The sequence below is a fragment of the Phyllopteryx taeniolatus genome, chromosome 7 (genome assembly GCF_024500385.1).
Source record: "Phyllopteryx taeniolatus isolate TA_2022b chromosome 7, UOR_Ptae_1.2, whole genome shotgun sequence".
Classification (NCBI taxonomy): Eukaryota; Metazoa; Chordata; class Actinopteri; order Syngnathiformes; family Syngnathidae; genus Phyllopteryx; species Phyllopteryx taeniolatus.
This window is the reverse complement of record NC_084508.1, coordinates 11,600,908-11,612,718: the sequence shown is the minus strand read 5'-3', so window position 1 is coordinate 11,612,718 and position 11,811 is coordinate 11,600,908. Positions and strand designations below refer to the sequence as shown.

At 42.6% G+C, this 11,811-nt stretch overlaps 2 protein-coding genes across 3 annotated transcripts; both read right to left on the bottom strand.

The window, feature by feature from the left end:
* Positions 1-2,058: 2,058 nt before the first annotated feature.
* Positions 2,059-7,484, bottom strand: LOC133480846 (uncharacterized). 2 transcript variants are annotated; one of them, XM_061779513.1, is made up of 4 exons: positions 7,363-7,484; positions 4,979-5,323; positions 4,388-4,525; positions 2,059-2,310 (listed from the first exon to the last, which is right to left on the bottom strand). In XM_061779513.1, the coding sequence occupies exons 1-4, from the start codon at positions 7,466-7,468 to the stop codon at positions 2,147-2,149; spliced, it is 753 nt and encodes a 250-aa protein (XP_061635497.1). In that variant the 5' UTR covers positions 7,469-7,484; the 3' UTR covers positions 2,059-2,146. The 2 variants fall into 2 exon arrangements, with proteins under 2 accessions (XP_061635497.1, XP_061635498.1); XM_061779514.1 differs by having other exon boundaries at positions 4,388-4,501.
* A 1,556-nt stretch (positions 7,485-9,040) lies between these two features.
* Positions 9,041-11,197, bottom strand: LOC133480862 (antihemorrhagic factor cHLP-B-like). Its single transcript, XM_061779536.1, has 7 exons — positions 10,871-11,197; positions 10,433-10,543; positions 10,266-10,350; positions 9,680-9,849; positions 9,478-9,594; positions 9,294-9,374; positions 9,041-9,227 (listed from the first exon to the last, which is right to left on the bottom strand). Exons 1-7 carry the CDS (start codon positions 11,072-11,074, stop codon positions 9,084-9,086), a joined length of 912 nt encoding a protein of 303 aa, XP_061635520.1. The 5' UTR covers positions 11,075-11,197; the 3' UTR covers positions 9,041-9,083.
* Between the last annotated feature and the right edge of the window lie 614 nt (positions 11,198-11,811).

The window sequence follows — 11,811 nt, the reverse complement described above, 5'->3', positions numbered from 1 at the left end:
AGTCCTTTGAACGTCTTGTGCTGGACCACCTCAAGAGTGTCACAGGTCCCCTGCTGGACCCCCTGCAGTTTGCCTACCAAGCGAACAGATCTGCGGATGATGCAGTCAACATGGGACTGCACTTCATCCTAGAACACCTCGACAGTGCAGGGACCTACGCGAGGATCCTGTTCGTCGACTTCAGCTCAGCGTTCAACACCATCATCCCTGAACTCCTTTCATCCAAGCTTCTCCAGCTCAGCGTCTCACCTGCCATCTGCCAGTGGATTTACAGCTTTCTGACGGGTAGGACATAGCAGGTCAGGCTGGGGGAGGCCACCTCATCCACACGCAGCATCAGCACTGGGGCGCCCCAAGGTTGTGTCCTCTCTCCGCTGCTCTTCTCTCTCTACACGAACGACTGCACCTCAGCGAACCCGACTGTCAAACTCCTGAAGTTTGCAGATGACACCACTGTCATCGGCCTCATCAAGGACAGTGACGAGTCTGCATATCGACAGGAAGCGGAGCGGCTGGAGCTGTGGTGCGGCCGACACAACCTGCAGCTGAACACGCTCAAGACTGTAGAGATGATCGTGGACTTCAGGAGGCATCCTTCGCCACAGCTGCCCCTCACGTTGTCCAGCTGCCTTGTGTCAACCGTCGAGACCTTCAAGTTCCTGGGAATTACAATCTCCCAGGACCTGAAGTGGGCGACCAACATCAACTCCGTCCTCAAAAAGGCCCAGCAGAGGATGTACTTCCTGCGGCTTCTGAGAAAGCACGGCCTGCCACCGGAGCTGTTGAGGCAGTTCTACACAGCAGTCATTGAATCAGTACTGTGTTCTTCCATCACAGTCTGGTTTGGTGCTGCTACAAAAAAGGACAAACTCCGAATGCAACGGACAATCAAAACTGCTGAAAAGATTGTCGGTACCCTCCTACCCACCCTTGAGGACTTGCACGCTGCCAGAACTAAGACAAGGGCTTGCAAAATCCTCTCGGACTCTCCCCACCCTGGTCACCAGCTCTTCCAGCTCCTTCCCTCAGGTAGGCGCTACCGATCAATGCAAACTAGAACTAGTAGACATTCCAACAGCTTCTTCCCTCTTGCAATCAACTTCTTAAACAGCTAACTTATAATTCCATTACAACAAGCTGGGAATTTTTTGACTTGAGTTCGTTGTCACATTTCTGTGGGGCCAATTATGTATTACTCGTGCACTCACTGTAGTTGTCTCGCCATGCTGCACTATTTGCATATACTGGCCACTCATGCCAGAGTAGCATCTGCTCCATTTGCACACTGATTGAGGAGTATCTGTAACATTTGCACAACCATTGTCCCAGATTATTGCACTACTCGTCACTTTAAACCGCATACACTCCTTGAAGTCTCAGTGCCCTTTGCACAATGGTCATAGCACCGGACTATTGCGATATTAGCCATTCGAACTGCTCTAAGTGCTAGAGGACTCTGCATCTTTTTGCACAATTGTTTTTTGTCAATGTCTTTATGTCTCCAAAGTGTTCTGTAAATTGACTGTCTGTTGTACTAGAGCGGCTCCAACTACCGGAGACAAATTCCTTGTGTGTTTTGGACATACTTGGCAAATAAAGATGATTCTGATTCTGATTCTGATTTTGAATTTGATTCCTGCAAAAAGTTCCAAAAAAGCTGAGACAGGGCACGTTTACCACTGTGTTTTATCACAAAGTGCATGATAGATTGGATTATAGATTTTGGAAGGGAAGGTAACTGTATCTTTAAATTAAAAAAAATAATTATTTGCCAAAACCAGTCTACACATGTCTGTCACATAGACTTTGTGTGGCAAACAAATGGACTTTGTTCCTAAAAGCACGGGGAAATTATCCTCTGCTCGATCCCAACCTGCCCACCAATGTTCGTTCTGTTGAAGCATCAGGACTGGAAAAAAACATCTTTTATGCTGTCTTTACTCGCAATAGGATGCTTCTTATTGGCATACGACAGTTAGGGTAACATTTTGGTATGAAAGGACAGGGAAAGTTTGTAAGACAAAAACAACTCTGAGAGAATTAGAAGACATGCTCCTTTATACACATTGATTACCACAGTGGAATCACAACTCGGTCTTAAATATAAATTACATATTGGAAAGAAAATGTGTGGAATTTGTGGGCTCTATCTTGGCTGCTGTTTGGGTCTCTGTTTGCTGCTGCTGTGGTTGTCCTTGGCAGTACTTGGGGTGCGTGCCCTCTGGGAGCTGGGGTCCACCCTGAGTTGGGCCCCTAGAGCGGGTGGTCGTGGGGAATGATGTGTGTTCACGTAGATTGCACAGCGTGATTCTAAAAGAACATAAAAAAATCCAGCCAGTCATGAACTGACCAGTGGAATCGTACGCTGGCAATGCCAATGACAGGAGTTACATGACAAATACAGTGGCTCTATAAAGTGAACCCTGTTAAAACAGTGCTTAAGAAAATTAGGCACACACGTACAATGTAATATAATTCAAAAGTTCTGCCATTACAAAGACAAAAAAGAATGCAATTTTGACCCAATTTAAAGGGGGCATATTATGGAAAATTGACTTTTTCATTGCTTGTATACAAATAGCTGGGGTTCAGGAGTGCCCGCCCACCAATCAGCTACATTGTTTTCATGTCGTTATGACTTTGGCCAGACTGTGATGCAACAGTGCGGTTAATTTTACATAATAACTGCTTCCCACACAAGTTTCTCCGCCAATGGCTTGGCAAATGTGCTACCCGAAGATTTTCCACTTTCAAACTCTACCGTATGAAACACTATTATATTAAAGGGGAAGTAAACCCATACATTTCTTTTGGAAGAATACATTGTATGTGCCAGCACTAATCAAAACAATATTCTGGTTAATACTGTATTTGTTGACTCAAAATTAAACAGAATAATTGGCTGCTATTTCGGGCAACATCACCCTCCATTGGTGACTGAAATAAACGACACTACTCCTACGAATGTTGCGAACGTCACGTGACAAAACCCGGAAAACAGGTCAGCTGACACCCTGTGTATGCTGCGGGTTGATGACATGTTAGTTTGAACATTTTAGCCAGTTCAGTTTGGCGTTTGATGAATTATTCAGTTTAACTCTTATTCCGCAAAAGCAATACTAACCAGAATGCCGTGTTTTGATTAGCGGTGGCAGATACAATATATTCTTGCAAAAAAAAATCCTGGGTTTACTTCCCTTGAAAACCAAACGTTAAGCAGAGCTTTATTGAGTTTTGTTGTGTACACAGATTAGCGTTAGCTAACAGCATTAGCTTCTGTTGAGCAGCGGAGGAGTTTTATGACACTTCTCAGACAGTTCAAGTATTTTTAGACTTTTAATTGCTTAATAATGTCTAGAAATAACAGAAGACATTGAGAGAGACCAAAAGTATTGATTTGTGAAAAAATATGAAATGGACCATATTTCCGAAGATATTGAGTTGGGGTGAGTCATAGCGCACTTCGGTAAAACAGGACCGCCCCTCAAAACAGACTAAAAAAGACTTAAAATAGGGTGCGTAAAGTGATATAATTATGAAGACTAATTCTTGCTCTTGGCATTTTGACATCACAGACACCTGGGAACGTTTTCAAATGTGGGTAAAAAAAAAAAACTGCATACTGAACTACGTTCCTTTTAACAATTTGTCCTTTATTGTGCTGTAGAACGGCACTGCAACATACTGAGAACTGTTTTTACTGACATTTGTGAGTGCATGAGAAGCGAGCTGTGTGGTTGCGGTCGTGTTTGTTGCAAACACCCCGTGTGGTCCAGTTATTTAAGGTCTCACATCTGTAATCAAGGCCAAACAGGAGAGAACACATGCTCAAACGCTCACCTCTGTCTGCGCTGTTCAACCACAACCACCACCAGCTCTCTCACTCTGCAGCTTGTCATGTTATACAAGAAAGTGCCTTCTTAAGACTCTGTAAAATGGGTTCAGAGATTTTATTTCTAAATACATTATACATGTTTGAAGATAATAAGCGAGGTGGTGACGCAGCGAGAGGAGCCCCGGTTAGCTCGCGAACTAGCTGGCGGCTACGCGCCTCTCCTCGATGCACGGAAAGCCTCGCGATGACCCGGCGGTATATATTCCAGCCACAGGCTTTTAGTGGATACATCTTCGTATTTGAGTGACAGTTGACATTTGAGCGGGGCGCGGTCCACAGCGAGGAAACAGCCTCACTTAAGAGTATTTGCTTGGCTTTTTTTAATCATTCAAATTTGCCAAAGTTGTTAGCAACACTCTTCTTTGTGGTGGGGGAAATTTACAAGACATTCATTTTCACCTTACATGGACTTTAAGTAAAAAAGGCGGCCTTGCGAAAAGGTAGTAGAACTATTAGTTGTACGTAATTATCCAAATGAAAAGGTTAGGCTACCTTTGCGTTTACGTTGTCGGATCAGGAGCACACACAAGACCAGCAGGGCCAGTATGATGAGGCCTAGCACTCCAACGGCGACCCACAGCCACCACATGTCCAGCGGGGGCGCATCTGTGGGAAGCACAGAAACACCATCTGCAAGAAATGGCTAGTTTGAAATACTCTGCACACACATAGTGTGTCTGGTGATTTGTATGTAACATTTTAACATTCTGAACTGTCATACAAGTGTAAAAAGCAGAAGTGGTAAAAGTACTTATACATTGTACTTAAGTAGAAACGCAGATACAAAAAAAAAAAAGAGAGACTTATACAATGGACCGCGCTATTTGCGGGTAATACGTACAAGGCCCGACCGGGAATAACGAAAATCTGTGAATAATTAAAGGCAATTATAATTGCATTGGGAAAAAAAAAACTTTTTTTTTTAATGCCACAAATATCTTGAAGAAGCGGGGATATACCGCCAATAAGCGTTTTCGACAAAAAAATTGGGCTATTGAGTTTTTCTGAGATTTTGTAAAATATGTGCCTTGGTTTAATGAAGACATTACTCCACTAATGTCAACAGAAGCAGCAAACACTCACGAATAAGCACGGGTGTTCCACTACTGTTCATAGTCAGCAGAGTCGGAATATCCACGTGGATGCGACAAAAGTACCATCCGCTGTGCTGCTGAGTGACGTTGGATAAAGTGTAGTTGAGCAATGTGTCTTTGTGCTCGGTTCTGTTTGACATATTGGAGCAAAACAATTGCTCAGAGTGGACCAACGTGGGTCCAGATGGATTAAAATGCCAGCATATCCTGAATCTCTTTGGTGTCCAGCGCTTCAGTCGATGGCACAAAGTCAGGGTGGAACCCACGGGAACGTCCACTCTTGCCTGGGTTTCATTTAAAATGGTGGAACACTGAGCCGCTGCTGCAACGCACACTGTAAAGGGATATCAGAAAAAGGGGAATGTTTCATTTTACAGAGCATTTTTCAGCAGTCCTAATAACTGCAGACAGTAAAAGAATTTGTATATATTTCTATGGAGAAAATAATAATAATATCCATCCATCCATTTTCTGAGCCGCTTCTCCTCACTAGGGTCGTGGGCGTGCTGGAGCCTATCCCAGCTGTCATCGGGCAGGAGGCTGGGTACACCCTGAACTGGTTGCCAGCCCATCGCAGGGCACATAGAAACAAACAACCATTCGCACTCACAGTCATGCCTACGGGCAATTTAGAGTCTCCAATTAATGCATGTTTTTGGGATGTGGGAGGAAACCGGAGTGCCTGGAGAAAACCCACGCAGGCACAGGGAGAAAATGCAAACTCCACACAGGCGGGGCCGGGGATTGAACCCGGGTCCTCAGAACCGTGAGGTAGACGCTCTAACCAGTCGACCACCGTGACGCCGTAATAATAATAATAATTATTATTATTAAATGAAGTTCATTAAAACAAATGTAACCCTAGATTGATAGATAAAGGTAAATTTCCTCGTCCAGCTTTGTTTCAAGTGACTACTTTTCTGGTGACGGTCATCTGACCGGAGTGAGCAACATGGTAGGTAATGCTAATGCTGCGAGGTGTGGAGGACAGGAAGATATATGGCTACTAATAACCCTGAAATTGCGGACCTCCAAGCTCACTTAGGTTAACAGTATGGGGTGCATTTTGCAACAGAGATCGCGTAGACGACAAGACCCAGACTGTTTGCCATAAGTGGTTCAAACACACATGAAGACAATCGGCCTTTTTTTGTCCATATTTTGTCACTTCCTGATCAAAGACCTCAAACGGCAGACTATTTTACATTTTATAAGATTATCCTACAAGATATTAGGTCTGATATGTGTTAAGAGTGGACTTGTCCTCATTACGTTGTGTGAAACAGATCGAGGCTGACAATCTTAAATATTGAACGTGTTCAATATTTACGACCAGAGATCTTTATGTGTGGATGGAAAGCTGAGTGATGATGCCATGAATTACCACGTAGAATGATATGTAACCAATCAAGAAGTGCCCTGATTCAGGTACAAGGTAACGACTGTAAATAAAAACAAACATGTCTCACCCGATTTCGTTCTTTTGTATAAAAATGGGTTCCCCAGAAGACAAGAATTATTTTCCAAAGCAAGTCTTTTTGACAACGGTCCCGCTTCCGGCAAACTTCGGAAACACTCGGATAACATGTCTATAAAAGCTTGTTCTTTTTTTGGTTTCGTGAGATCACGTGTGAACACGCAAAATTTTGAGCTCAGCGGTAGAACAGAATGTATGTGTGTGGTGTTCTGTGTTCAGAGTATTGAGCACACCACACACCATACGACCAAATCTTTTTTTATCTTCATGTGTGGGGTCTCTAGCAGGTAAAAAAAAAAAATCTTTAAGATTTGAAAAATCAGGCCTTAGTCATATCGGATATCAGCTTTTTTTAGCCCCCCAAATCAGTTTCGAAATCAGCCCCAAAAATCCCGTATTGGACAGCCTCTAATCATTAGCTAATTAGGCATTATCAGAACAGGTATTGTCAGTAAAAATGAATTTTTAATTGTCTACTTAAGTACATTTTAGAGTGTATTTTTATATTTGAGTACAGGGGTTGAATCTGTACTTGTACTTTTACAATATTTTTTTAATCAAGTATATATACTTCTACTTGGTTACTAAGTACAGAGTGTGAGTACTTTTGGCACCTCCGCAGGTCACGCAAACAAGCATTCACACTCACATTTACTTATGGACAATACAGAGTTTTCAAAGAACCTAACATGTACGGTCTTGGAAAGTGGCCAGAAATTAGACAACCTGGAGAAATCCATGGACGGAACATGCAAACGACACACAGAAAAGACAGTCAAGATTCAAACGGCAAACCTCAGAACTGTGTGGCAGACACTAGTTACCGTGCTGCCCTTCTTATATTCTGCAATACCTTCCAATGATAAATATTACTGCTATTGGCTGTTTTTGCTTACCAGTGAGTAACACCAGCGCCGGTTGCTTCAGTGACATTTTCAAAATCTTCTTCTCATCCTGTCTGCAGGTATGAACACCCATGAAAGGAAACAAACTGAGCTGCATGTGAGTGGGTGGGAAGTGTTTTTCCCTCTCTGCTGAACAATGTCAGAGACTTTCGCTTCAGTTGCTGCGGTCGGGGGTGCAAAGATGTTACAGACGTGGATAAATTCATTACAATACTGTTGTGTCAAACAGATCAGCACTCATACAATAACACAGCAGATATGAATTTTCTGCTTGTGACATTTAACTTGGAAGAAGCTGCAAACAGTTTAGAAAATAATGGGAACATATCCTGTCGTATGCGAACCCACACTGCCTGCGCAGAAGTCTGATGAGGAAACCACTATACTACCAGTGACTTGCCTTCATAACCTTTAAATGTTTTGTTTTTTTGTTGTTCCTTCATCATAGCCCCAGGGCTTCGCACATTGCCTCACCGTTTAAAGGTTTGGGATTCAAATCTTGGCCTCGACTCTCGGAGTTTGTATGTTTTCCCTGTGCTTACTTGGGTTTTTGCACATTCCAAAAACATGCATGTTAGTTTCATTCAAGATGAACCAGAGTCATTTACATGTTTTGTTCTTAAATAGTGTTTGAAGGTAAGTGCTGAAAATGTGCAAAGGCTGAGAACAATTTAGTAATAAATTGAGATATACAGGTTAAAACTCTTCTACACCATCTCTGCTGGCTGGATTCTTTGGGATAAAACGGTCGTGCTGACATCACCAAGGAACAGCATGAGCCGGACCTCGCCCACTATATAACTAATTCTGCTATTTGTCAGAATTGTGAGTTACCTAGTAATAACAGCTTAGCCACTTCTAGCACAACTACATTGTGCAGTTAGCCATCAAGCTTAGTATACAAAGAAAAAAACATGCATTTTCCATTTTGTTTTATCAGACCTAGTGTCAGTCTCTGTTGTGATGACCCACGCAGCGGGTTGGATGGTTCCACTGCCAAGTGGCCTGCTACTAGAGGCTAGGCTAGTATGTATTAGCCACTAGTCGGGTTGTTAGCCAGCGTTTAGTCAATCTTTAGTGTTAAAGCTTTTTGCCAGTCTCAAACTAAAAACAATTACACCTTGAGTTTAAAGCAACCACAAAAAGTCTCCGCTCCCCAAATGCTAACATACAATGGAAAACTATAGACACGTGGGCTAACAATTGGCATCTGTGGCAGTGTTGTTACCGTTTAAGCAACATCTGAAAAATGTTGCTCGAACATGGACAGACCATAATACAGGGATATATTCTTAATCCTTTGCAAAGAATGACTAATTAGTGCCGTACTGATGAGCTGAGGAAATGGAGAGATGTCAATGAACAGTTTCCTACTGTCCCCAGGTTGCAAAGACAGAATGAGCAGCACAATTGAAGGTTTGACAAAAGCAGTTTCTTTTCAAATGCCATTTCTGTATACTTGGTGCTATTCTTCCCCTCAAAAAAAAAAAAAAAAAAAAAAAAAAACCCGGAACAGATTCTCGTTTCAATTAGGAAATAGGATTTGCGCTACAAGTGTGGTCCAGGAATAAATAAAAAAAACCTAATTTTGAGTTAGACTTTAGCATACCATGAAAGTTAAGGAAAAGCTAAATGACAGCCATGATTCAATAGACAAGTGGCAGCAGAGTACTTTAGTTTGTTTTATTTCAAAGAGTTGACAAATGACAACCTCACTTAAGCGGGAAGGGGCAAATGTGGTGAATGGATGGATTCGGGTTGTTCAGCCGCTCCTTGCAAACACAAGCTTCCGGACTTTGGTGGAACAATGGCCTGCACACGGACTCTGGCACACCGGTCGGGTGGGGGCCCGGATTCTGTGGAGAACCAAAAGACCAGTGAGGGACTTTGTGTACAAGTAGATAGCGCTTTTGTCGACTTACTTTTGGTAGATACAATTCGCAGTCAAGTTCTCCCACTTGTCTGTGCAAGTTGTAATATGAAGTTTGGCAAAAGACATTATGCTTAATGGGGGGGGAAAGGGAAAAAAAAAAACTCACATTATGAACAAAATCAAAATGAGATTTGTTCATCTTTGGCCAGCAATAAGCATGAAAGCTAACTCACAGCTCTGTCTTGACAAAGAGGCGTGCAGGCCACAAAAGTATTCCTGGCCCCTCTAGGACACATCGTCTCCACCAGGGCGAACTTGAGCCAGGTAACCGTGCCGATCGTTGCAATGTACTGCGACCGGAAGGATAAGTTATTGAAAAGGACATTTGGCACATGATACAGCAAGGAGAAAAGAAAACTGATGAAAACTAATCACCCCCATTGTCACGTGAGCCACTTCCATTAGGGTGAAGTAATTCTGGTGTTCGCTCTCCCGGTTGAACTTGACCACAGCGGCATGCACAGCCTTCACGGCCGTCGGGTCTTCCAGAGGTAACAACTCGGGGCAGTGGGGACAAATGGTCACAATCTCCTCATTGGAAAGTTCTGCACACAGATGGCATGTTACCAAAGTACACTCGTTACACAGTTTAAAAAAAAAAAAAAAAAAAAAAAAAAATTTGATTTTATTTCAAGACGGTTACATTTCACACGGGTTAAAAATAGTAAAGTCAGCAATAGTCTTTTCTACCACAAGGAAGTAGCCTAGTGCACTTTGGTTACAAACTATGAATTGGTCCGTATAAATTTTTTATTTTTTTAAACTACATACTAAAAGGTAACCATAACTTGGGTCTGGGCTGGAACAGATTTATTCAATTTCAAATAGAAATCATGTTTCAGTTCACAAACGGTGTCAGAACAAATTAAGTTTGTGAACTGAGGTTCCACTGCATTTTGCTTCAGATTGCGCCAGCCCCCCTACAAGAACAAAAAAAACAAAAAAAAAGCATGGTCATGACCTGGCCTGGTGGTGCATTCGTGTCTGGTGACTTTGGCCACGCCCCACATAACCCAAAATTCAATACTGCAAGTGGCCACTGCACCCTAAAGACAACAACAGCACAATTAGCACATCACCTACATGAGCAGCTTAGCAGTAACCTTTTAGAACTAAATGAACATTTACCCGTTCATCCCGTCGCCACAGCTCACATTGGTCATCAGGTTTGGGGTTGGTGAAGTGACATTTGGTCTGCACAAGCTTCACATTCACATCTATATGGCAACCTCCTGATACCTGGATGGAGGGGCAGATGGAAACAGATTGAGGGATGCAGTTGTTAAATTACCCTAAACTTTTCCCATTGTTATTGCTCCACACTCTCAGTCAATTTGTTGGCCTTGGGTATACTTCCTGGTTGCGCCACAAGTCTCCACACTCACCAGCCTACGTTGCTACAGTTGAACATAAACAAGGTTTAAACAGGTCATGTGTTAGAGTATAAAAGATGGCATTTGATGGTACCTGCAAACTGGGCCCGGTGCGCAGCAGTGCACCCAAGGAAATTAAAAATGCATTTCCCCTACCCCAAGAATCCAATCAACTAACATTTTAACTGCTAACCTGTTGATATTTGCTGCTCTGGACCTCCTGCAGCTTAAACCTGAACCCATGATTGTGCTTTCCATTGATGTGCTGGACACCTAGGCTCGCTGCCACCGCCACGCTGTCCTTTCCACAGGTGATCGTCGGCAAAGACGGCACTGCAAAGAGGCCAGGAAGAGCTACAGCGCACCACAGCAGGACCGCAAATAGGTGAGCCGCCATGATGACCAGTAAGGACTTGAAACAGCAAACGTCACAGTCAGACCAGCGAATATCTCGACAGGAAAGACAGACAGCCACACACACAGACTTTAACCAGACTGAGGAGGTCTGATGACCAATCACAGTGGAGGCCAAAGGCCTGATACCTGGTTCCTAATTTAGTGGTGGGCATGCTTTCAATCAATCTGGTTCATTCGCTTCAGCTGATCATTAGGAAAGAAAAAAATAAACTGGAATTTCTTTTTTTTTTTTTAAAGAAGAAAAAAGCTTTTTATTTTGCAAGAAAACATTTTAATTCTTTGAAAAAAAAAGTTTCACAAATGATATTATTTTAAGAATGAAATTTTTTTTGGGGGGAAAGCATTTTTGATTAATGTATTTATCATGTAAAAATATGTTTTGTTTCAATAATTTTTTAATAAACGTCTTATTTTTATTATTATTTTTTTACATATAGTGAGATTTTTCTCTCCCTTGATGGTTAGCATTCTTTCTCTGAGAACAACAACGGACAAAACAAGCAAATGTAGGCTTACATGAAAAGACGACCATTTATTTGTACTATTGAAATAAAGTTGGCGCCACGTAGGGTGACTGGTTAGAGCGTCTGCCTCACAGTTCTGATGTCTGGGGTTCAATCCCCGGCCCCGCCTGTGTTCTCCCCGTACCTGTGTGGGTTTTCTCCGAGCACTCTGGTTTCCTCCCACTTCCCAAAAACATGCATCATAAGGTTAATT